Source organism: Myxocyprinus asiaticus, chromosome 17 (genome assembly GCF_019703515.2).
Source record: "Myxocyprinus asiaticus isolate MX2 ecotype Aquarium Trade chromosome 17, UBuf_Myxa_2, whole genome shotgun sequence".
Taxonomy (NCBI): domain Eukaryota; kingdom Metazoa; phylum Chordata; class Actinopteri; order Cypriniformes; family Catostomidae; genus Myxocyprinus; species Myxocyprinus asiaticus.
This window is the reverse complement of record NC_059360.1, coordinates 40,387,906-40,410,985: the sequence shown is the minus strand read 5'-3', so window position 1 is coordinate 40,410,985 and position 23,080 is coordinate 40,387,906. Positions and strand designations below refer to the sequence as shown.

General features: G+C 39.0%; 1 protein-coding gene across 9 annotated transcripts in view; it reads right to left on the bottom strand.

The window, feature by feature from the left end:
• Window positions 1-7,578: 7,578 nt before the first annotated feature.
• The window catches only part of si:ch211-266o15.1 (zinc finger MYM-type protein 4), a 41,331-nt gene continuing 25,829 nt past the window's right edge, over window positions 7,579-23,080 (bottom strand). For 8 of the 9 annotated variants that reach the window (XM_051723051.1, XM_051723054.1, XM_051723057.1 and 5 more), the window contains 14 exons: window positions 21,747-21,891; window positions 21,393-21,509; window positions 21,249-21,292; window positions 20,906-21,053; window positions 20,661-20,791; window positions 20,396-20,528; window positions 19,671-19,880; window positions 18,119-18,213; window positions 12,464-12,614; window positions 12,155-12,306; window positions 9,962-10,076; window positions 9,562-9,849; window positions 9,319-9,442; window positions 7,579-8,276 (listed from right to left, as the gene is read on the bottom strand). In XM_051723051.1, the coding sequence (XP_051579011.1) occupies window positions 8,069-8,276; window positions 9,319-9,442; window positions 9,562-9,849; window positions 9,962-10,076; window positions 12,155-12,306; window positions 12,464-12,614; window positions 18,119-18,213; window positions 19,671-19,880; window positions 20,396-20,528; window positions 20,661-20,791; window positions 20,906-21,053; window positions 21,249-21,292; window positions 21,393-21,509; window positions 21,747-21,891 (2,061 nt within the window). In that variant the 3' untranslated portion in view covers window positions 7,579-8,068. The remainder of the gene's footprint in view (window positions 8,277-9,318; window positions 9,443-9,561; window positions 9,850-9,961; window positions 10,077-12,154; window positions 12,307-12,463; window positions 12,615-18,118; window positions 18,214-19,670; window positions 19,881-20,395; window positions 20,529-20,660; window positions 20,792-20,905; window positions 21,054-21,248; window positions 21,293-21,392; window positions 21,510-21,746; window positions 21,892-23,080) is intronic. The other variant, XM_051723055.1, reaches the window with a different exon arrangement.

Below are 23,080 nucleotides of genomic sequence, written 5' to 3'. Positions count from 1 at the left end.
TGAAAAGTGGGTGAGCCAAACTGAACAAGAAAATAAAAAAAGATAAAAAGGCCCAGCCCATCTGGCATCATCAATCATCCATGCGATTATCTAGAAGCTTCAGTTAATGTACACATCAACCATCAGAATGGGGAAAAAATGTGATCTCAGTGATTTCGACTGTGGCATGATTGTTGGTGCCAGATGGGCTGGTTTGAGTATTTCTGTAACTGCTGATCTGGGATTTTCATACACAACAGTCTTTAGAATTTACTCAGAATGGTGCCAAAAACAAAAAACATCCAGTGAGCAGCAGTTCAGTGGATGGAAATGCCTTGTTAATGAGAGAGGTCAACGGAGAATGGCCAGACTGGTTCGAACTGACAAAGTCTATGGTAACTCAGATAACCGCTCTGTACAATTGTGATGAGAAGAATAGCATCTCAAAATGCTATTCTGAGATGAGGGTTGGCACGAGGGGGACCTACACAATATTAGGCAGGCAGTTTTAATGTTGTGGCTGATCGGTGTATACACATATATGTATTTTTTTACATTAAAAGTTGTGTATGTTGACATTAGTCAATGCATTATGAACTAATATGAATGAACAATGAACAATGGCATTTTGAAAATCATTTACCAAGATTAGTAAACTGTAAAAATCATTATTAGCTCATGATACATAATGCATTAACTAATGTCAAAGAATATAACTGTAAAGTTTTAATATTTTGATTTTATGTTGACTTTAAATTCTGAATTTTACGCAACCCTGATAAGAATCATTATTCTTAAAAACATTTTATATCTTTTGTAGAAACACATGAGAACAGATGATCCAGAGATTACATTACAAGAATTGCTGCAGGATATTCACTGCAAGCCAAAAAAGATTCAGGTTGGACCCCAGAAACCACAGCGACATTGTTGATGCACATTATGTGTAACAGATGGAGGGGAACAAAATGAGCATGATGTAGGTTAGTGAGGAATCCTATGCACCTTAATAGCACAGACACCAGTATGTAGTGTTAGCTGACACTCGACCCACTTATGTATTATCTTGGCACACAATGCATTCAGTTTGGCCTCATTTACACTGAACTAATTAATTAAACTAAAAATAGCCCCTTTTGCCCCTACATCACCTCCAGAATTTCAGGCTACTTCACTCTGCTCCCAAATAATTGTCATGGGAAATCATATATATATAGGCCATGAGACAGATGGAGGAATGGAAAAGAGGCTAAGGAGGGGTGGAGCTGAAAAAGAATCCAACAGCATGCAGAATAAACAGCTACGAATGAAAAAGAGGAAGACGTCGCCTTTGATCATCCCCTTTTATTGACAGCCCAGGTAGTGTTTATAATGCATTTCCTCCGTAATGTGTCAACAGGTGAAAATGCTCTCTGCTGATTACCATTTTGCTATTAAGCATTGTAAACTTGAGCTAAACACACACATTTCACTGCACATTAAGCATTATTTGTGCTGTAAATTGTGCTTCTTATTGATGAGGTCCTTATTTTTACACTAGTCATTCAGTACTTTGTCTATCACAGTTGATTCTTCAGAAATAACCCAGTAACATATTACATTTACTATTGTTATATAAAGCACACAGCATATAGCAAATATACTGTAGTATCTATTACTGACATAATGTTGCAGTGTGCAATAGATTTTAGGCTTCTAAGCTTGATCTGTAATGAAAAGTCATATTGGATCCACAATTACATATAAACAGCCAGACCTATCAGTTAACATAAATACTTATTGTTAAACATAAGATTAAAATGATAACCCAGAAAATAAAGCTGTCCACCATTACATAAACTTTAACAGAGAAAAGCAGCTTAAAAGAGAGGCCTTAACTGTGCTTCAGAAATTGGTTTGAACACTTAAGAAAACATCCCAATTTTATTGTGAATTCCTAGATGACTAGCAGATGCTGGAGTTACTACTTGGAAATAATATTTGCATTATTCAGTAACAAGAAAGAAAAACAAAAACAAAAATACCTGTATATGATGTTTAGAATTATTAATTGGGCACTAATATAACAAGTTTGCCAGTGCGGTAATAAGTGTTAGGATACAGACTTCACCTCAGTGTGCTTCACTGCCCCCTGTGTACACTGTTAGGACACCTCTTCCAGCTCTGCTCTCTCTTGTACAACAATGGCAGCCAACTCCCCATGCTGGCAGGAAATCTGCTGAGCTTGGTTGCCATGGAGCAGTTTGTCTGTATTTGATTGGTCCTCACCGAATAGCTTCTGCAGCACCCCCTGCTCTAGGTCCTTCCAGTAGTCCCATGCAGACTTGGAAGAGTTTGGCTCGGGTTCAGAATCAGTCAGGTCCGAGTCCCAGTCACTATCTCCACCTACTGCAGAGCCCAGAACAAAGTCTGCCTTAGAACCACTGTCCTCCGATTCATAATCTTTTGAGTCACCATATACAGAATGGCCCTCTGTGACCAGCAAGTGGCAGTCAGGTGCAGCCAGGTAAACAAAACTGTCAGTAGACAGGAAGTCACATTCATCAGGGTAACGGCAAGGTTTGGTAAAGGATGTAGGAGGTGATGGCTCCTCCAGTGCAGTTTTAGTCACACCTTCCTGTGTGGATAGGGGCAATGATACTGCCAGGTAGACAAAACTATCAGTGGCAACAAATGGATCCATGTCACTCTTGCCTAATACAGTCTTTTTAACTTCATGTTTGGAGGGGGACAGTGGTAAAGGCACATCAGTCTTTGATGTGTTCACAGTGTTATGAATCTCTTGGGTTGGAAATTCTTTGTCCACAGCTTTCAAGCGTTCTTGCATTTCTGCAGCTTTGGTTGTAATCTCTTTACAAAATGATTGCCTTACTAGCTCTATGGTATTAGCTCTCAGTCTAGAGGGTTCTTTTTTGTCCAAAATTGTCGATATATTTGCCTTTGGGACTGGAGAGCATGTCCCATACTTTCTGTGAATGTCTGTGCTCTCTTCCCCTTGACTAAGGGATGAAATACTTCCAAGATCTACATCTGACATAGGTCTGTCATTTTCAGAGGTGATATCCTCTCTACTGGTTTGACTGGGATTTGACATGTAGACACCACTTGATTCAGACTCCAGCGTCAGATTAGAGTCTGGCGACTCACTGTGGCTATATTTGTTTCCCATTTGAGCATCAATGGTAGCAAAATCTAAGCTGGTTGGAATCGTGGCTATGGCAAGCTTGTGGCTTCCTGGCTGAGTCACAACAACGTTCTTTCTTTCACATGTTTGCAAATGGGACTGAAATAGTGGTTCTTCATCGTCTTGGATTTCCACAACCTCTCTGTTCATTCTCTCAATCTCCAAGAGATCTTCAGCATCCAGTTCGGAGCTTGTGCCTGATGGAGCTTGTGAACCTCCAAACCCTGATGGAGGATGTAAAAGAGGCCAGCGTCTTAGAGAGCCAACATTTTGTGAATCACTCCACGTCTCATCCCAAAGTGTGTTAACCATCTCCAACACAGCCTCCCAGTTCTCTTCCTCACCTTCAGGGTTGGTATTTTCATCAATGCCTGGCTCAGTATTCTCCAGCACGAGCACCATTTTGCTCTCCCCTTCTAAAGCTTCTTCCATCATTTCCTCATTTTTTGATACTTCAGTTTTACGTTCCTCTTGCTCCCGCAAGATCTTCCATTCCTGAAGTGAGCACTCCTTCAATTCTCTAGTTAATGTAGACTTCCCTAGCTGTCCATCTACATTTCCTTGATGTTCAGGGAATGGTGAAAGGTGAAGGATAGTCTTTTTGTCTGAAACTCTCCGTATTAGCAGAGAGGGTAATGGAGGGAGAATTGGTAGGTTGTGATCTGCACCACCTTGTCTTACCGTCCTCCTCCTTCCAATCAGCCGCCGTGGCCAGGTGGACTCCATTGGAGTATGGGAAACAGCAGCAGGTCTTTTTGATGTTTGGGAGCGAAGAAGGGGCGTAGTGTCATTTTCAGGTTCTGGGGTGGTGGATGGCTGTTCTCTCTCGGGCTCAATGTTCTTGGGTTTAAAAGTCAGAAACAGACGATCTTTTGGTAAGCTCCCATCATCCTTCATGTCCTGGTCTTGGGCATCTTGACCACACATAAGGGAACTGACTGATAATTCTGACAAAGGTGGTCTTGGTGAAGAAGGCTGGGTGGGTAAAGACTGTCTCTGGAATTGCTGATGGTAGGGAAAGGGGGAAGGAGTAAAGAACACAGAAGGTGTATGAGTGCCAGTAGAGAAAGGTGATCCAGAGAAGGGTGAGATGTGTGGGGAGGTCATGCTGTTTGGAAAGAAAGCAACACCTGGGTTCAAATAATTATTTTCCCCTGGGGAGAGTTCCAATGCTTCTGGGTACTTTGGCGGAGACAGGACTTTCCATGAGTGGCGGCAGAGGTTGTCCTTCTTGCCGCTGTCCTGGAGCTGCTGCCGTTTGTTCATGGATCCACTTGGAGCAGAGCTGCAAGACATGCTGGGGGACGCTGACCTCACAAACCCTCTTGGTGACATTCTCAGCTCGTCATTTGCCAGTTTTAAAGAGTCAAAAATTAACCTCTCATCCAATTTTCTGCCACTGCTGACCAGCACAGAAGACCTTGTGTCAAACATATCTCCACCTTCTCCCAGAGAGCCATTACTGGAGAAGTCAGTTTCTCGACCCCTCCTCGAACCCAGGGTGCTGTGAGCAGAGCTGTAGTCGATCTGTTCATTGATGCACATTGTGTCATAAATGGAGCGTTGAGGGATGTACCCATCTTCATTGTAGCCCTCTCTTTCATCTCCTTTCTTCGAACAACAAGGGCTCTGCCGTAAGCAGCCTGGACGACTTAATGGCTTTCCCATTGTCACTTTTTGACAATGGCTTCCTAAAAGACCTCTAACTCAACCTTCCAGAAGTTGATTATGTGACGTTGCCAGAGCATGTGTTCCTTGCGTCTTCTTGGCAATTATTGAACAATTATTTTTTTGTTTTACATAAAAACTGAAAAAGCTTCTTAAAACTGGTCTTCTGATGATGACAAGCAGTTAGATGAATATTTTTCAAAAAAATGCTTCCGTATCTCCACTAGAGATTAAAAAAATTTAAAAATAAAACATGCCTTCTTCCAATGTGTATTTCTCAACAGCAACAGGAAAGGAAGCAACTTTACGAGTCAGTAAGCATTAAACAGCCTTGCAAGTAGAGTAGCTTTCCTTTAAAAATGGACATAAAAAAGCAGTATCTCCTCAGTTTGTTCCAAAATTATAACTCTCATGCCCTTGAGACAAGACCTTACACTTTAAAAATGAACAGCTTAAAGGAAAAAAAAACTCACTCTTCTTCTTCATTAAAATATGACATGACACTTCTCCATGGTCTCTTTGCATTGCTTCTTCATGTTGGTAAGCACTGACGTAACTCTAGCAATCATAGCACTGCAGGCATGACAGATGGACAGTCCAAGTCCTTTGTGTCCTGGTAGTCCAGGTGTGAAAAGTGTCCAGGAATCCAGGCATCCAGTCTGTCTTCCGTCATTATCTGTCAGCTCTCAGAGTCTTGTCCTTCCTCAAAGAGGAACACTATTGGTTTGATAAATAGACTCTTATTTCAGCACCAACGGCAGCTCTCTCTCTCTCTCCTGCTGCCTTACTATCACTCTCTCAGCTCTCCCTCCCCTGAATTTTGAGGCTGCTTCAGGGCTTTAGCATTTATCAGAAGCTTTGGCCTTTTTTGCCTCACTCATTTTATTTCAGCCTTTTTTCTCTCAATTTGACCTCTAATTACATTGCTTAGATTTTCATCAGACAGCATCTCCATTTACCAATATCCTTGTCATATTGGTTTGTAAAAAGAGCTCATTTAAATTAAACAAGTAGCACATTATTGGGCCAAAAGCATGTTTGACATTAATGTCATTGTTTATGATTGTAGAATAAAACTAGATGAAACCAGTCATGTACTGCCAGATTGTCTGTCTTTGTTGTACTTCTCTCTGTCTCTCTCTCCCACACACGCTCTTCTTATTCTCGAACCCTCTCGAATCACACCTCATCTGCCCGTAGCACGCCTACACACTCTTTTGAACATGCAATATAAACTTGATCTGTCCATTAGATGTGCTATCTTTCAATCCATCATGACCAATTGCACATGTGAAAACAATGGTGGGAGATGTTGCGATCGGACAAATGTTTGCCCTTTACCAACTGTAGATAAAAATAGTCCAGCTTGATCTCTTATGTTGTTTCTCCCCTACATTAGCTTGGCAATGCTGAAAATCACTGCAGACTAAATTAGGGGTCCTGATGTGGGACATTGTCATTATGTTAGACAATAATTCCTGAAGGCTGACGCATGTATATAAGTGCTTTTCATATCTGAATTGCAATGATCTCGACAGCAGTAGCACATTCAGAATCCAGTGTGAAGCACAAGCAACAGCTCTTGTCTCCGTTACCATGGCAGCGAATGACAATTGGCTTTACATCGTAGGCTGGTGCTGCATCTATCTGTGCAAATATCAGCATAATCATGTGGCTAAACATTGCGTTGTTGATTCCTCATTGTTGCCTTGTCAAGGTCCTGTCACTTGAACTAACAAAGCAGGACTGCCCTCTGTTGACTGAGACACGACATTCCAGGAATGTATCATTCATAAATAACGATTCATAAATATTGCATTAATTCTTATTGTCTAGAAACGATGTCATCTAATTAAGGTGGCCAGACAAAGGTCTTGATTATTGGGACAAGAATGATTTTAAATTTCTAAATCTGAGAACATATGGGCAAGTCAACATGAAATCAAATTGGACTGTATTTACTTTCTAAATACGATTTATTGGTGCAAATTATTCCAAAGAAAAAAATGGTCTTAGTAATCTTTCATCAAAATGTAATAGTTATCAAGCCCTCTTATTTTTCAACTGATCCCCTCCAACAACCCATCATATAGAGAACACTTTTTACAATCCAATCCATTCGCAATAGATAAATCCAAGTCTCGCTCTGCATTTTTCTCATTGAATAACCTGCCTGTTTCATGTTGACTTGAACTGTGGGGGTCGGTTGCTAGTAGCAGCTCCTACGCGACTGCTTTGTCCAACTGTATCAGGCGGCAGAACAGGAAACATGTTGAAGGAATAGTTCACACAGAAATGAGTTTCTTTTCTACAACTAAAAACAATGCCAGTACTTATATGAACATGTGAGCCACTGTGAATTAGCTTCTCTCATAACATTCATGAATATGCAATAGATGTCAATATTTTATAAAAATGTCTTAAATTTCAGGTTGTTTTTCACCAAAACCCACTATACGCATTTAGAAGACATGAAAAATGATGCACGAGTCACATGAATAACTTTTATAATACTCCTGGGTACGTTTTTAAGCTTTAAAGTGAGGCACCATCCACTGCCATTGTATTAAAAAGACGGATGAGATATTTATTAAAACATCTTTTGTGTTTTGCATAGGAAAGTCACATGTGTTTGGAATGACATGAGGGTGAGTAAACGATGAAATAATTTTCATTTTTGGGTGAACTATCCCTTTAAGTTTAAGGGCAATGTTTATAAATCTAACCAGAAGTAAACCAGTCATACATCTGAGAATTAATATATATTTCCAAAGGTCACCAACAATGACAAAGAAGAATGTTTAAACATAAAAAGTTTACGCTATATAATTCAGAGTACTGAGTAACAACGTCTACTGCAACGTGTCTACTGTGATGCAATCTAAATAAAAACCAAACATTTTTCCTCTTCATTTTTCATCTTACACTGGTCTTTAACATTCATGACATGATGACTTGAGGAATGTCTGGTGAGTGTGTCCACATGTGGAAGAGGGAGTCTACAACAGTAACAGTTTCAAATTAAATGGTCATAAGTTGCTCTTGCCTCCCATTTCATTCGAATAAAAGTAGATGTCTTTAAATGTCTCATGATTGGCTTTCGTGTGTTTGTTTTGCTCCTTTTAAGTTCAGTCTCATGATTGGTACTTTGCTACTTTTGAGTTCTGGGGAGATCCATAATTTGTTATCTTTTAAAAGCAATGTCCCCCTTCTAATGAGCAGTTTTTTGGGTTCTCATTAAGAACTCTCTTCATCTGACGAGTCCTGGGACTTTTGCTGCTTAGAGTCCAGGTGAATGTCCCGTACGGCTATGATGCGTGTGAGCATGCTCTCCATCATGGAACTGTCCAGTGGCTCGGCTGAGTACCACACAGGGCTGCTGGGGTGGCAGGAACTCTCAGGCTGCAGGTAGAACAAATCTGGACGCTGCTTGACGGAGTTTGAGCTGTGGATGTAAAAAAAGAAAGAACATTACATGTCTCACTGATGTCTCAATACTAACAGTGCCAGCATAAAGACTAAATAGGAGACTTTTTCCTACAAGAGCAATCTGAATTAAGCACGTATAAGGCACTTAGTGGCTCTTTTTTTTTTTCACCCAATTTGGAATGCCCAATTCCCAGTGCGCTTTTAAGTCCTCGTGGTCGCGTAGTGATTCGCCTCAGTCCGGGTGGCGGAGGATGAATCCCAGTTGCCTCCGCGTCTGAGACCATCAACAAGCGCATCTTATCACGTGGCTTGTTTAGCGCGTTGCCACGGAGAAATAGCGTGTGTGGAGGCTTCACGCCATCCACCGCGGCATCCGCGCTCAACTTACCACGCGCCCCACCGAGAACGAACCACATTATAGCGACATCGAGGAGGTTACCCCATGTGACTCTACCCTCCCTAGCAACTGGGCCAATTTGGTTGCTTAGGAGACCTGGCTGGAGTCACTCAGCACGCCCTGGGATTCGAACTAGCGAACTCCAGGGGTGGTAGCCAGCGTCTTTTACCACTGAGCTACCCAGGCCCCGTAGTGGCATCATTCTTGAATATGCATCTTAATTTAAATTCCGATTCAAAAACACTCATAACATTTTTTTTACAAATAATAAATCCCACCCAGAACTGAATAAAGACCCATGAAATAGCTTGTTTTCTTTCCTGTTTTTATGTATTTTTGATAAAAAAAAATAAAAAAAAAACCTACGGAGCTATGATTTACTAATTGCTAGTCGGTTGCAGGTGGTATTAGGGGAAGGGACATTCTGACTCTAGACACCATTTGATTGGACAAAAATCAGTTGTGTGCAAGATGAGTCATCAAACTTTTGTCTGTTTTGCCAATTTTGTCAACTTTTAAGCGTACACTACCATTTAGATACGTGCAAAGCTAATAGATGTGGACAAAAAGCCAGAAAACTCCAATTTTGAATTTATGGGGTCTTCAAAATAAAACTTGCTTCCTGGCTTGGTTGCCATGTCATAGCCAGATTTCTACTCACCATTTAGAGAGATAGAACTCGTACAGTCGAACGGGACAGCGTAAGGGGTTTTCGGAGTTCTCAAGCATCTCCATAAAGTCCTCATCCACTGTCTCTTCTTCTCTCTTCCTTTTAACAACTGGTGCTGGATTTTCAACAGGGAAAAAAAGTTATGGAAAAAATATTATGAGCTCAGATGTATGCTCATATGACTAGGAGCACTGTACAGTTAGTGTAATAACATAAACACAAGCATCTACTTACCTCTCTTTTCCATGCCTTCTTCCTTGCTAGGTAGTTTGAACTTAAGATAAGAGGTCTTGCCCTTTTTGGTCATTCTTGAGCAGTTGGTGACATTAGAGAATGCCAGGCGTTGATGCTCCTCAACCGTTTGGAGGTTGAGCAGTTTAGCTCCAAAAAACAGCAGTGTGTTGAGCAGAACAATAGGAGATAGGGCCCCCAGTTGCTTGCATTCCCAAAGGTACTCCTCCTCAACCCGTGAGTGTATATACCCTGAGTAAAACAAAAGAGATGACTCATGGTCATGGTCACCTTAAAAGGAATGTAGGAAAGACAGGTGAGTAAATGACAGAATGTGTTAATTACTTTTTAAAAGGGTGTCAAAAAGAAGACATAACAGGTGGGTTTTATAAAGGATATTTACCCCCAGGTGGCAAAGTATTTCCCCAGTGTTTCAGCAGTGTGGTGATCTCTGTGATGAACTGATTATAGAGGGAATCTGTGAAGATATTCTCAAGACGCCCATTTTCAAGCAGGCACTAAGAAGTGAATGAAGACAGTATGAGACACCAATGTAAATACTGAAATAAACAATGAAAACTAAATTAAAAGAACCAAACTTTTCAAAATAAGTATGTTAACATTTTTCAACATTTTAAAATTTTTCAGAGATATAGATATACAAAGGTGATGTTTCTGGAATGGGTTGATGCCCCTTCCCAGAGTAGGCAAGGCAGTTTGTGTTAGGGATGCGCAAAACTACATATGTTCAAAATCGACTTAAAGGAATAGTTCACCCCGAAATGAAAATTCTCTCAGTATTTACTCACCCATATGCCATTCCAGATGTGCATGACTTTCTTTCTTCAGCTGAAGATTTTTCCCATTTTTATCCCAATTTGGAATGCTCAATTCCCAATGTGCTTTCAAGTCCTCGTGGTCGCGTAGTGATTAGCCTCAGTCCGGGTGGCGGAGGACGAATCCCAGTTGCCTCCGCGTCTGAGACCGTCAACCCGCGCATCTTATCACGTGGCTTGTTGAGCGTGCCACGGAGACATAGCGCATGTGGAGGCTTCACACCATCCACCGTGGCAACCACGCTCAACTCACCACGTGCCCCACCGAGAACGAACCACATTATAGCGACCACGAGGAGTTTACCCCATGTGACTCTACCCTCCCTAGCAACTGGGCCAATTTGGTTGCTTAGAAGCCCTGGCTGGAGTCCCTCAGCACGCCCTGGGATTCGAACTAGCGAGCTAGCGAACTCCAGGGGTGGTAGGCAGCATATTTTACCACCGAGCTACCCAGGCCCCCCTCAAACGAAGATTTTTAAAAGAATATTTCAGCTCTGTAGGTCAACAGGTCCAAAACTTTGAAGCTCAAAAAAAAAAAACACATAAAGGCAGCATAAGAGTAATCCATGCAACTCCAGTGGTTAAATCCATGTCTTCAGAAGCAATATGATAGGTGCGTGTGAGAGATCAATATTTAAGCTCTTTTTCTAATAATTCTCCTCCATGATAAGTAAGTGGTGACGTACAAAGAATGCGAACTGCCAAAAACAAAAGGAGAAGAATTCTTAGGAGAGCAGAGCACACAGGAGGGCTGTTTGAAAGCTGAGATTTATAGTAAAATAGGACTTAAAATTAATCTGTTTCTCACCCACACCTATCATATCACTTCTGAAGGCATGGATTTAACCACTGGAGTTTTATGGGATTTAATTCTGCTTTTTGGACCTTCAAAGTTTTGGTCCCTGTTGACTTAAATTGTACGGACCTACAGAGCTGAGATATTCTTCTAAAAATCATTGTTTGTGTTCTGCAGAAGAAAGTCAAACACATCTGGGATGACATACATTTTCATTTTTAGGTGAATTATTCCTTTAAGTGTTCTAAGGCCACGTTTTAGTTTAAAAGCACATTAATTTTGCTACGTTTATGCCTCTCATCTACACTAGAACTGTTTAAAAACGCTCTCCATTACCACATACTTTGGAAAATGTTGACATTAGGAAATGAAAACAGATTATTGTTGTCCAGACAAAAAGCTAGAAAAATAGAACAGAATGCGATTGTCTCTAGATCCATTTGAAAAAGTTCTTTATAACTTGACATAACATAAAAATAAAAACACGGCACTCCTCCATGAGACGCTTAAATAACAGCAGGATGCAGCATCTAACAGTTAAAGATGTCCATCTACTGCATGTTTACATAGAAAAACAACTGAAAAAGAGTACAGATGGACACAAAACACATTTAGTGTGGATGGTTCAAGGATCATCGGACCCCAATCGAATGTGTTTCTTAGGGGACATTTATGTAAAATGCTTTCAAAGACCACTTGATAGAGCACAAAGGAATAGAATAGGAACACCATTTTTAAAAGTTGGACTATTTTTCACTTGACATGGCATCAAAAAACAGCGCAAAATATGACCAAACGATCAAAGATGTCCAAATGCATGTGTATGGCTGTAGTGATGGTGCTTTAAAGGGGATGAAATTTAAAATACAACTTTTCTGAGAGGAATACATTTTACATCATATAAAACCAGACAATTAACAAAAGAATCAGGCTTGATTTAAGGAAGAGTTATTTATTTTTAAACCTGCTGAATGCCCAGGCACAGGTAGTAGATGCTATCGGGTTCGTAAGCTTCGCCGTTTGGCCTGCGGACCTCTTTGATGAAACGACACAGACCGTAACTGAGCTCTGCAGAGCTGCACTGCAACACATCCTTCTTCATAGTCATGAGGCTAGCTGAAGAACACACAGTGGGAGAAGAGAAAGCTGCTAAGACACATAGTGGGTCAATGCAATATTAACTGTGAGAGCGACCTTTACTAATGACACAGTCTCATGCCGTGTGAGTCAAGGACACAGGATTGCATGTTCTGACCCAAATGTGTGAACTTACAGGACTCTTGGTCCTCTTCACTGTCTGTTTGTCCAGTTCTCTTCTGCACCCAGCTGGTCCAGGCTTCAACTCCGTACATTTGGTTCAGCTTTGAGCTGGAGGTACTGAGCCAAACACTGCCAGAAGCATCTGTTCCAGATCGCTTACGACCCTGTGAGACACACAAACACCATTTTCGTTACTATACAAGTGAAGTTTAATACAATAAATTGGGAGTGTGCAATTTCTTTAATTGCAAAAATAACGACTGCTGTCAAACATATTTTCCCTAACACTCCTCCACCTGCTATTGGTTTGACAAACACATAGTCCCGAACTAAACTCATGCCATTAGTCAAGCCAATGTTGCACCATACACTATATGGCCAAACGTTTGTGGACACCATATGTGCTTGATGAACATTTGATTTCAAAATCTTAGGCATCAATTTCCCCCTTTGCTGTAATAACAGCTTCCACTCTTTTGAGAAGGTTTTCCACTATACTGTATGTAGTAACATGGCTGCAGGGATTTGCTCTCATTCAGACACAAGGCTATCAGTGAGGACAGGAACTGATGTTGGTCGATGGGGCCTGACGTACAGTTGCTGTTCCAGTTCACCCCAAAAGTGATCAGTGGGGTTCAGGTCTAGGCTTTGTGCAGGCCAGTCAATTTCTTCCACGCCAGACACAGTAAACCATTTCTTTATGGACCTCACTTTGTTCACAGGGGCATTGTCATGCTGGAACAGAAAAGGGCTATCCCCAAACAGTTGCCACAAATTTGGAAGCACACAAAGCCCAAGCCATTACATAAAGGAATATTAAGATTTTACTTTACTGGATTTAATGGAGTAACCAAATTCATTAATTAGAAGGGGGTGTCCATAAACTTTTGGCCACATAGTGTATGTACGCAATATCTGAAAATATGATCTGAGAAGACACTGATAAACTGTAGAGTGAATGTTTAAGGCCACTTCCACACATATTCCACACTTTTGTTGTTTTCAAAAGTATGTGGTTATAGAGAGCATTTGAAGAGGACAATTGTGTTTCAATGCTGATGATAGTATAAAGTATAAACGAAGCAAAATCAATATTTTACTGTGGATGTGGCTTAAATTACTTGTTATAAAACCACACCCAAACACAAATCTTTTCACTTTCTCATTTATTCAACCATGACAGAAAAAGCAAAACAAGTGCCAATGTTTAGCTTGTTGGTGGCTCTAAACCCCCAAGAAAACAAGCTAGACTTGAAATAATGCATTACTGAATCCCACCAATAAAAATAAAAAGGTCAATTTCAGGTCTACCCAACCTTGTGTGATCCGAACACAACAATAAAAATAACGGCAACAAGAGATACACCGATACCAATTGTTGAAGACCAATACAAGTAGGGTACAACGGGGCTAAAGGCTCCTTTGATTTTATTTTCTCCCAATACACTAAATAGCAACAAAAACTACCACAGCAATTTCCTTAGCACCTGTTTGTCACTATGCACTGCAAAATTTTCCTGATCCATGAGATCTTTGCATGTGGTGTCTAAACGTTGATTCTGAGGCAATTTTATCTCATTTTTATATTTTTTTAAATGTTGCAAATTTAGGTAGTAAATGAAAACATTTATTTTGACACAAAATACTAAGCATTTTTAGTTTTAAGGTTATTAAATCAAAAGTGTTTTAATTACTGTCCAATAAGTCAAAGGATGGTATGTGGGGTAAAAATCCTCCCTGTTGCTGCGGCTAAAGACCCCCACCCGCCAAAAAACATACACTGTTTTTTTAAGTGGGGGGAATAGATTTGTTCTGAAAAATGTTCCAAGTGAGCTCACATTGACTCATCCAATGACACTGGAGATTAAGTTGTTTATAGAATACTTAAGATGTTATAAAATGCCATTTGTGATTGAAATTAACAGTACTGCACCCTTTTCTGTAGTAGTTATTTCCAGTAAGCATATCTTAATTTGTTAGTCAAAAAAAGCATCTAGCTTTCTCAAAATTATTTACATTAGTTGACAAATTTTGCACTATAACTACTGCATCTATATCTACATGATATCACTATAACCCCCCTAATGGCCTTTTAACCAAGTGTGTGGGCCTTTTACCCCAAGTTTTTAAAAACGAAATTTTAATCGAAACTATTTTCAGTTCTTATTTCATACAAATCATGTTGCTCCATCAATATTCAATAAAAATAAATATTTGATTTGATACATTCTGTGACCAGAAAGGTGTGCCTTTAGCCCCGTTGTACCCTATCAAGTACCTAGTTTTAGGTATCGGCCAATACAGAGTACCAATATGACTAGTTTTGTGTTTGTATAAGCATTGTGTATATATGTACACAAATAGGATTTAATCCCAGTATCGGCCCTATATGAGTACTACCGAATAGTATAAGTGCATCTCTTACAACAACAACATAATAATAAATAATACATTTATGATGATCTATACAAATAATAAACAAACTAAATGAAGGATAATTAATAATTAATAAAATAAACAAAGAGATGATTCTTGAGCAAAGTATAATATTGACACAAATGTCTGAATTATGCACTGGAAAATGCACAGATTTACTGACACATAGTGCAAGTAGAAAACTAAGTGATAACATTTGATTTTGGCAAACTAGGCATAAGTCCAGAATAAAAAAGCATCCATTCCCACCAGACACACTGATTTCCTTTTATGGTGACTTTCTTAAACTGCAGCAGCCTCCATGGTAACCACTCCTCCATCATCATTTCCTTCACTTTCAGCTTCTTCTGTCCCCATCTGGCCTACATTCAGTCAGCTTTTATTTCACTGTATGGTGTTGTGTACAAAATTCTTGATATGTCATGTTCTTTTCTTAAAAGCCTCAGCCTCAGACTTTTAAACAAGCCACATGGTAGACGGTCTTCTTTGCCAGGCACTCTCTGGAGGGACAGGAACTTTCCTAATTGCCCCTTACCCCTCAATTCACCATCATCTGTTCTTTCCTTGAGTATATGTTTTGTTCGTGTATCAGAGCGAAATGTTCATGAATTTTCAAATATATATATATATTTTTTGGACAAATCTTGGGTAATCATTTGCAATGCCAATACAAGAATAATTCCCGACAGTCCCTGCATTATTCCTGTTCAGACTGCTTTGATCATGTCCTCATTGAGAAGTAAACCATTTGTACTGCTTGTCCATCAGTCATAATTTATGCAGAGCTGACGAAGTAAAGTCAGTCCCTCTTTCAACCTCATTGGAAAATCATCAGTACCGTTTTAATTGCTTTGTCCACAATTAACTTGCTATGAGAACTGGACTTTGGACTGCAGAGACATCTGGACCTCTTCTTGAGATCTGGCTGGATTTGAGAAAACTCTGTTGACTGGTCTTTCTTCAACCTTTGCATGAGGACGTTTCATTCTCAGCTGATTAAGTTGTGACCCATTTGGCATACACGTGTCCAACTCATACTCGTTGTTGCCAATGTTATCAAAACATAAAAGGTCTAGAAATCTGCAGCTTTGTTGAGGAAAAAGATTACAATCAGGGAAAAACTTTAGCCTGATTTTGCAGAGAGGCTCAAGACAATCCAGTATTGAAACACTTCTCTGGGTCAGTATTCCAAAGGCAATTTCTTTCAGAGAAAGTCCAGTTTTTTTTTTATGAGTTTGACAAATTCTCTGACTTGAATGGCAGACTCTGAATTATCAGCAAAACACAATTTCAGCAGCTTGTCATATGGGATAGTGCATTGGATTGGTTTGAATTACTCAAACTCACCAAACAACAATTTTGCAACCTTTTTTTCCTTCCCCAATTTGAAATGCCAAATTCCCAATGTGCTCTAAGTCCTCGTGGTGGTGTAGTGACTCGCCTCAATCCGGGTGGTGGAGGACGAATCTCAGATGCTTCCATGTCTGAGACCGTCAATCCGTGCATCTTTTCACGTGGCTTGCGCGTTACCGCAGAGACATAGTGCGTGTGGAGGTTTCACGCTATTCTCCGCAGCATCCACGCACAACTCACCACGCGCCCCACCGAGAGCGAGAACCACATTATAGCGACCACAAGGAGGTTACCCCATGTGACTCTACCCACCCTAGCAACCGGGCCAATTTGGCTGTTAGGAGACCTGGCTGGAGTCACTCGTCACGCCCTGGATTTGAACTCGTGACTCCAGGGGTGGTAGTCAGCGTCTTTACTCCCTGAGCTACCCAGGCCCCAACAATTTTGCAACCTTAACTGTAGCAAAAACAAATCTGCCCAATCCTCTCAGGTAATTGCATTTATCTGTTTTGTTTTTTTTCTGCCAATTTCTACATGTCAGGTATCAAATTCTCAGACATTAGAATACAAAATGACTGATAATATGAACCTGATGCTCAGCTTATACAGAAATTGGAGCCAGTGTTACAGACTTTTATCAAAAGTGAGTTTTTATTTCTGTTAATAACCTAGCATAGACTCACTGGTAAGGAGCACAGGATTCATGTTGTTTAAACACTGGCTGCAGGTGCACAAAATCATCAAAAATATAAAGAAAGCACTAAAAGAAAAAAAGTCTAATTTAAAAACTTTAGCAGCCTGCAGAGGATGATGGAAAATGACATCTACAGTCTATGTTTAATTTCAGCAAAGGAAATACTGTATGTAAGAATTGTGAAGTAGGAGTGGACTTGCACCAATCAGCATTTGTTCACAGCCAGTTCGGAAAGGAGACCAGATTAATATAAATGGCCACCATCATAAAGATTGATAAACATTGTCACCATCACATTAGACCTTTTCAATTGTCATTAAAGTCAATACGCCATGTAGAATAAAGCTTATTTCCAGCAATCGTAATGACATTTTGAATTTCATAATGTGCACATGAATTATTTCAGTTCTCCACTACAGCAATTACATTTTTTTCATCACCAACCATATGAACTCAAAACATTTAATTGCAACAGTTCTTGTGTAATCCAATACAAGATAGCACTCTGATTGTGTTCCATAGAACTTTCCATCTTTTGTATGTAGAACAACACAACTCTGAAGTAAACCGATTTCTATCCAAAGCATAAAAGCCTTGTGATTTGTCACTGTCAAATGAATAAAAATGGTGATATCTAAATCTGTCATGCATAAACAATTGTTCTTTGTTTTGTGTATATAATTTAACTGTCAAAACAGTAAACAACCATTATAAACCAATGCAATAGATGATACAGTGTAGTTTTGGGAGCATTTAACAATTTTGAACATTCAATCTTTGTATTTAAACTTAACCTTCTTTCGTAATAAAATTAGCGTGCTTGATTTTTTGCAAAAAATGACTAAGATGAAGTTTAGCTTCAACTAGGTCAAAACGTAGAGAACACGAGTTCACATCAATGTCTCATGAGTTTTTACGGCCATTTATAAAATCCTTGAGACCATTAAAAGAGCTTCTCAAAATAAATCAACTTATTGTTGAGGTTTGACATTAAAATGGAGATTAGACACTATGGAAACACTTCCCTCTTTATCTTTGATCTTAAAGTCAGGAAATTACCCAAAACACACTCTTCAATCATCCAAACTGTGAAAAGGGTTGGGCTCATTCTCGGTCTCTCACGATAAATGAACCAAGTTTATAATAAGCCAGGAATCTGATTCTTTTCTTCTGTTTGTTACATACCCTTTTCCTGGGAGGGTGGCTGTCTCTGCCTTTCTTGCGTCGCTTCAGTGTCAATACCAGTCTGTTCTCCTTCGATGCTCCAAGGTCAGTTGATACTGTGAAATAACATGTGTTGTGTTATAATTTGGGGGGATTTTAACATATTACAATGTCACTAACTGGCTATTTATGGTCAATAGATTTGATATACAAAGTTTTTAAGGACATGTACAATACTAAAGTTATGTTCAGGGTTCCCACACCTTTCGAACAATGAATTTTCTATTTGTTCCATAAACTTTTCTAGTTGTTCATGAGATAAAAATAATTTTATATTTCATTCACAAATTTTGTTCTTATGCATGGAATATCATTTTTCTAGATCAGCTCTAAAATATATTACTACAAATATATATATATATTCATTATAGAAATTTCCATGCGTTTTAAATTTTTGGGAATTTCTATAACTCTTCTAGGATTGGAAATCATAATTTTTAAATTCCCTAATATTTACCGGTTTTCCATAACCATGAGAACCCTGATTGTTTTAGGACCAAGATAATGGTCCATGATAATACCACTGTATATGTATATGGTAGTCATCGAGTATCATTGTTTATATCAAATTACAATGGTATCTAATACCATTTAATATTTTTTTGGTACCACTACAACACTTTTTTTTTTTTTTTATATCTAAAGCTCTATTCGGACTGGATTAGTTTGATATGGGGATGTGGGGTAATGTAATAATTACCAGAGCTTCTCAGTTATTTGAATCCCGTGCGAATCGGTCATGTTAGTAATTTTTACGAACTTTTTCCCGGACTGCATGTTCCCGCACCGGTAAAAATTACAGCGTGTTTTACCAACTATAAAACGCCCTGTAAAAATAACTCATGGTAATATTATTCCAGTGCGAATTCATATGTTAATAAAAAGCCATTAAATCTGCACTTTATAGCGGTTTCTTAAGTTCTCAAAAGTGTCTGAACTGGATGTTGGATACCAGAAAATGTAAGATGTGCTTCAGAACTTTAGACAATGCTGGCTGTTGCATTTGGACTGATGCATGTTATTCTCAATCTTTTTATGCTGTCGAGTGTTTATTTACCCATGCAAAAGAGAAACAAGCAGTTTTTTATTATGATTTGCGTGAGTGCAGGAAACTGTGTTGAGCCCCGCATTTTGGCACATAAATTTACATAATGTGAAAGGATTGTCCATATTTTTAATTCAGGAGTGTAATATAAGATTACAGGCTTGTTAATGTCACCAGTTCTGTTATATTTAGCCAGATATTCCAAACAATTTCTTCTAATAAGCACAAATACGGTATATGCTTATGTTTAATATTTCCTGCATTATTATTCAGCATAGTATACATTTTCTATTAGGTCAGTTACATGTGACAAATTCAGTAGAAACTCCCATGTCTGCAATTTTTACAGACATCACTTATCCTGTGTGAATTGATGGTAAATATTACAGACGTCCACAGTAATAATTACTTTCTGGACATATGTCCGGAAAACTAATCCCTACTGAATAGGGCTTAAGAAATACATACTTCTGGGAAAGTCGTCTTCCAAATCTGGCTGTTCTTGTGACAAAGATGTGGTAGGAGCGGTAGGAGCGGTAGGAGCAATTACCGGCTCCTCTAGTTCTGCTGATGGGACCAATGGCTTCACGTTGGCTCCAGGATCCTCATTATCTGCCCAGCTGAAGGGTGTTGATCTGGCTTCTGACTCTAGATCTCCACTGTACGTGCTGCCCTGGTCTGAACAAATCAATAATCAATACAAGTCAAACGTTGCAGTGCAATTAGAAATATAAAGCCATAAAATCAACATAAACATCAAAATTAACCACATTTATTTTCTTAATACAATGTAACTGGTCTCATTGCACATTCTTCCAAAAAAATAAATGTCTTCATAACCTTTTATAAGCCTCTGATATGACTCTCTCAGCCCCTCTCCTTCAACCACCTATCTTATGATCTAATCAATTCCCGATGCATAAAATTAAGTCCGGCCCAACTTTTTTCTCTCTCACTGAATACCCTTTCTCATTCAGAAGTATGTACCATCACAGAAGTACGATGGGTTGCGAATGCCATTTCATTTTATGACTTTAAAAAGGTAACTGGTCAATTCTACTTCAGCAACTGGTATAATGTAAAAAAAAAAAAAAAAATTATTGTCTAATGCAAGTCCATATACTGCAAGTCCTGAATGGATAAGGGGTCGGAGCTTAGCAAAGGGTCAAACAGTAACAAAAATGTTTATTCACCATGTAAAACAGGCTTGTCTTTCCCCTTTTCCACCTCGTCGTCTTCCACTGAGCTCTGAGCAGGAAGGCTGCATTTAGTGTCTTTTGGTTCAGGAGTGCTTTGAGATCCAGGGATGACCATAGGTACAGGCACCTGCATGGTAAAAGCACAAAATAATAAAGGATGACATTATAACTAAACAGTTTAAACTATAGCATACAACGAATCATATTCACATTACTTAATATAATTTCAAAGACATCAAAAGGACACAAGCGGACGCACCGGTAGGGGTAGTCCCAGTGGAACTGGTGTGTACTGGGTGTACAGATGCATTGGCACTGGGATGTAGACTGGCATCGGAATGGGCACTGGCACTGGCACAAACCTCACCTTTTCTCCATTTTCTTCAATCACTGCAGATGCAAAAAAGAAAACGCAATATTACATTTCGTTCATGCAATGTTCAAATGCAATACACACATTCCATTCAGTATAGCGTGATTGGTGTCTAAAGGGTGAAATCTGACCTGTTCCAGGCAGATTTGGAGGAGCTGGAGGCTCTGGCTCACACTGGACAGCTTGCTCTTCAGTGATGGGTCTGCACATCAGAGCTTTGTTCTTCAACATTCTTCGATATGGACTAGCAGGCACCGCAGCATCTGTTTGTGTGCTGGCCTATTAGAAACACAATTACAATTACTGAATCAGCAAGTCACCTTCATATCCTAACTTGCTACCTACCAGAATATTTGATTGTGATTGGTCAATCGTGGGATTCTGTGGTCAAGTATTTTTGTAAGTCTAGGTTTTTTACATACATTATTGTGTACTTTATACAACACTGATTTTGAGATGTGCATCGGTACTTACTTCCCCAATATTTTTTGAGCTGGCATTTGAGGTAGGGAGAGCTCCTGTAAAAATATGCATTAATAAAATGACATAAAACATTCAATGTAACTAAGTCAAGATATTTTAATTCAAGAACACAACAAAAAAATGATATGTGGATACCTGTGAGAGCAGTATTTCCAGGTAATGTGGAGGCCAATGATACTACACCACCAATAATAGGCATGTCCTTCGAAAGAGATAATGGAGCTTGAACTGTAGTGGATGTAGATACATTTCCTTTAGAGATGAGAACAAAACAAGAGAGAAATGAATAAGTATCACAAACAATGCAATCACATTTTTTGACACTTCAACTCATATCTCCAACAAAATATCTTTGTTTGTGTTCTGCAGAAGAAAGAAAGTCACACAAATGATCTTTTTTGGCTGAACTATTCCTTTAAAAGTTAACATGTTAACTTTAGTTAGTGATTTAAACAGGTTTTTCACATGGAACTACATCATGACATGTACCGTTGCTTGCAGGCTGATGATATCCGACGCTCTTTAAACAGAACAGCAGTAAACAGGAAAGATTACAGAAGTGACGTGTAGTTCCATCCCAGACGAGACTTTCCTTGAGTGACCCCTGATTCTTACAGCCATGACACTTGCCCATCTGAAAGAACAGATGAATGCAGGAATAATGTAAATATTTAAGGGAAGGGAGTTTTTTCTTATTAGAGGTGCATAATAACACTTTTCGTAATACATTACTACATTTCTCTATAGGATGGTACAGAGAGATGTTTGCAACATTTAGAACCGCAACAGCGGCCAAAAAACGTATTTGGACACTTAATGCTGAAGTATGTAATTTCTGCGACACCAGCACCACTGAACATAATTGCAAAAATAAACAATGTTTTCAGAAGCTTTAAAAATGTACGAAGAGGTACAAAAGCTTTTTTATTGTTCCAACAATAAATCATTTCCATTGAACATGGATTGGATCTGTAGAACACATGACAGGCCAAAAGTTTATAGAGAGTCAGCCACAATGAAAGATAAATAGAAGATAAAAAGCCTAAAATAACTTAATATCATAGCATGATGACTGATGTGTAAAAAGGCTATTTTGTACTAAAACATTTTTGCATTTCTGTTTTTGCAGTTCATAACAACAGAACTCACATTTAACATGTATGTACTGTATATGATAGAACATTACAATTCCATACTATGCATATGTTTCCACGGAAATGTCAGCCACATCATGAAAAAAAAAAAAGTAAACTAAAGGAACAAAACACCATTTTAAATTCTATCATGGTGTAATGGATAATGCATATTGCCGTCTAGACTGGTAAACGGCGCCGCTTGCTCACACAGTGCTGACTGAAGCACTGAAATGCATACTATATTTTAGAATGCAGCCTTTAAGGCGTTTAATAATCGTGCAAGACCATATTGCGGTTTTAATCTTAACTCAATCAATCGTGCTGCCTTAATGGATACCATACCAATGTCTCAGAAGTCAAAGTGTTTTGGATGGTTTCCCTCATCATGTATAGGTAAGTGCAACTTTCACAACTCACATCTGTAATACCGGTTTGTCCTCATTAATGCGAGATCAAGAAAGAATAAAAATGAAATATTACATGTTTTTAGGAGTGCCAACCCTTCTGCATTTTTTTGGCTATCATTATTTCTGGATTGTGCATTTGAATTCACAGAGTTTTTACAAAGTGTGTTGGTAATTAACTATAAATAAACCATTGCATTTTCATGCTTATAAACGATATGGTGATGGTTTTAATTTGGTCAATAATTGGCTATAAATATCGGCGGCCGATACATCGGTGCAC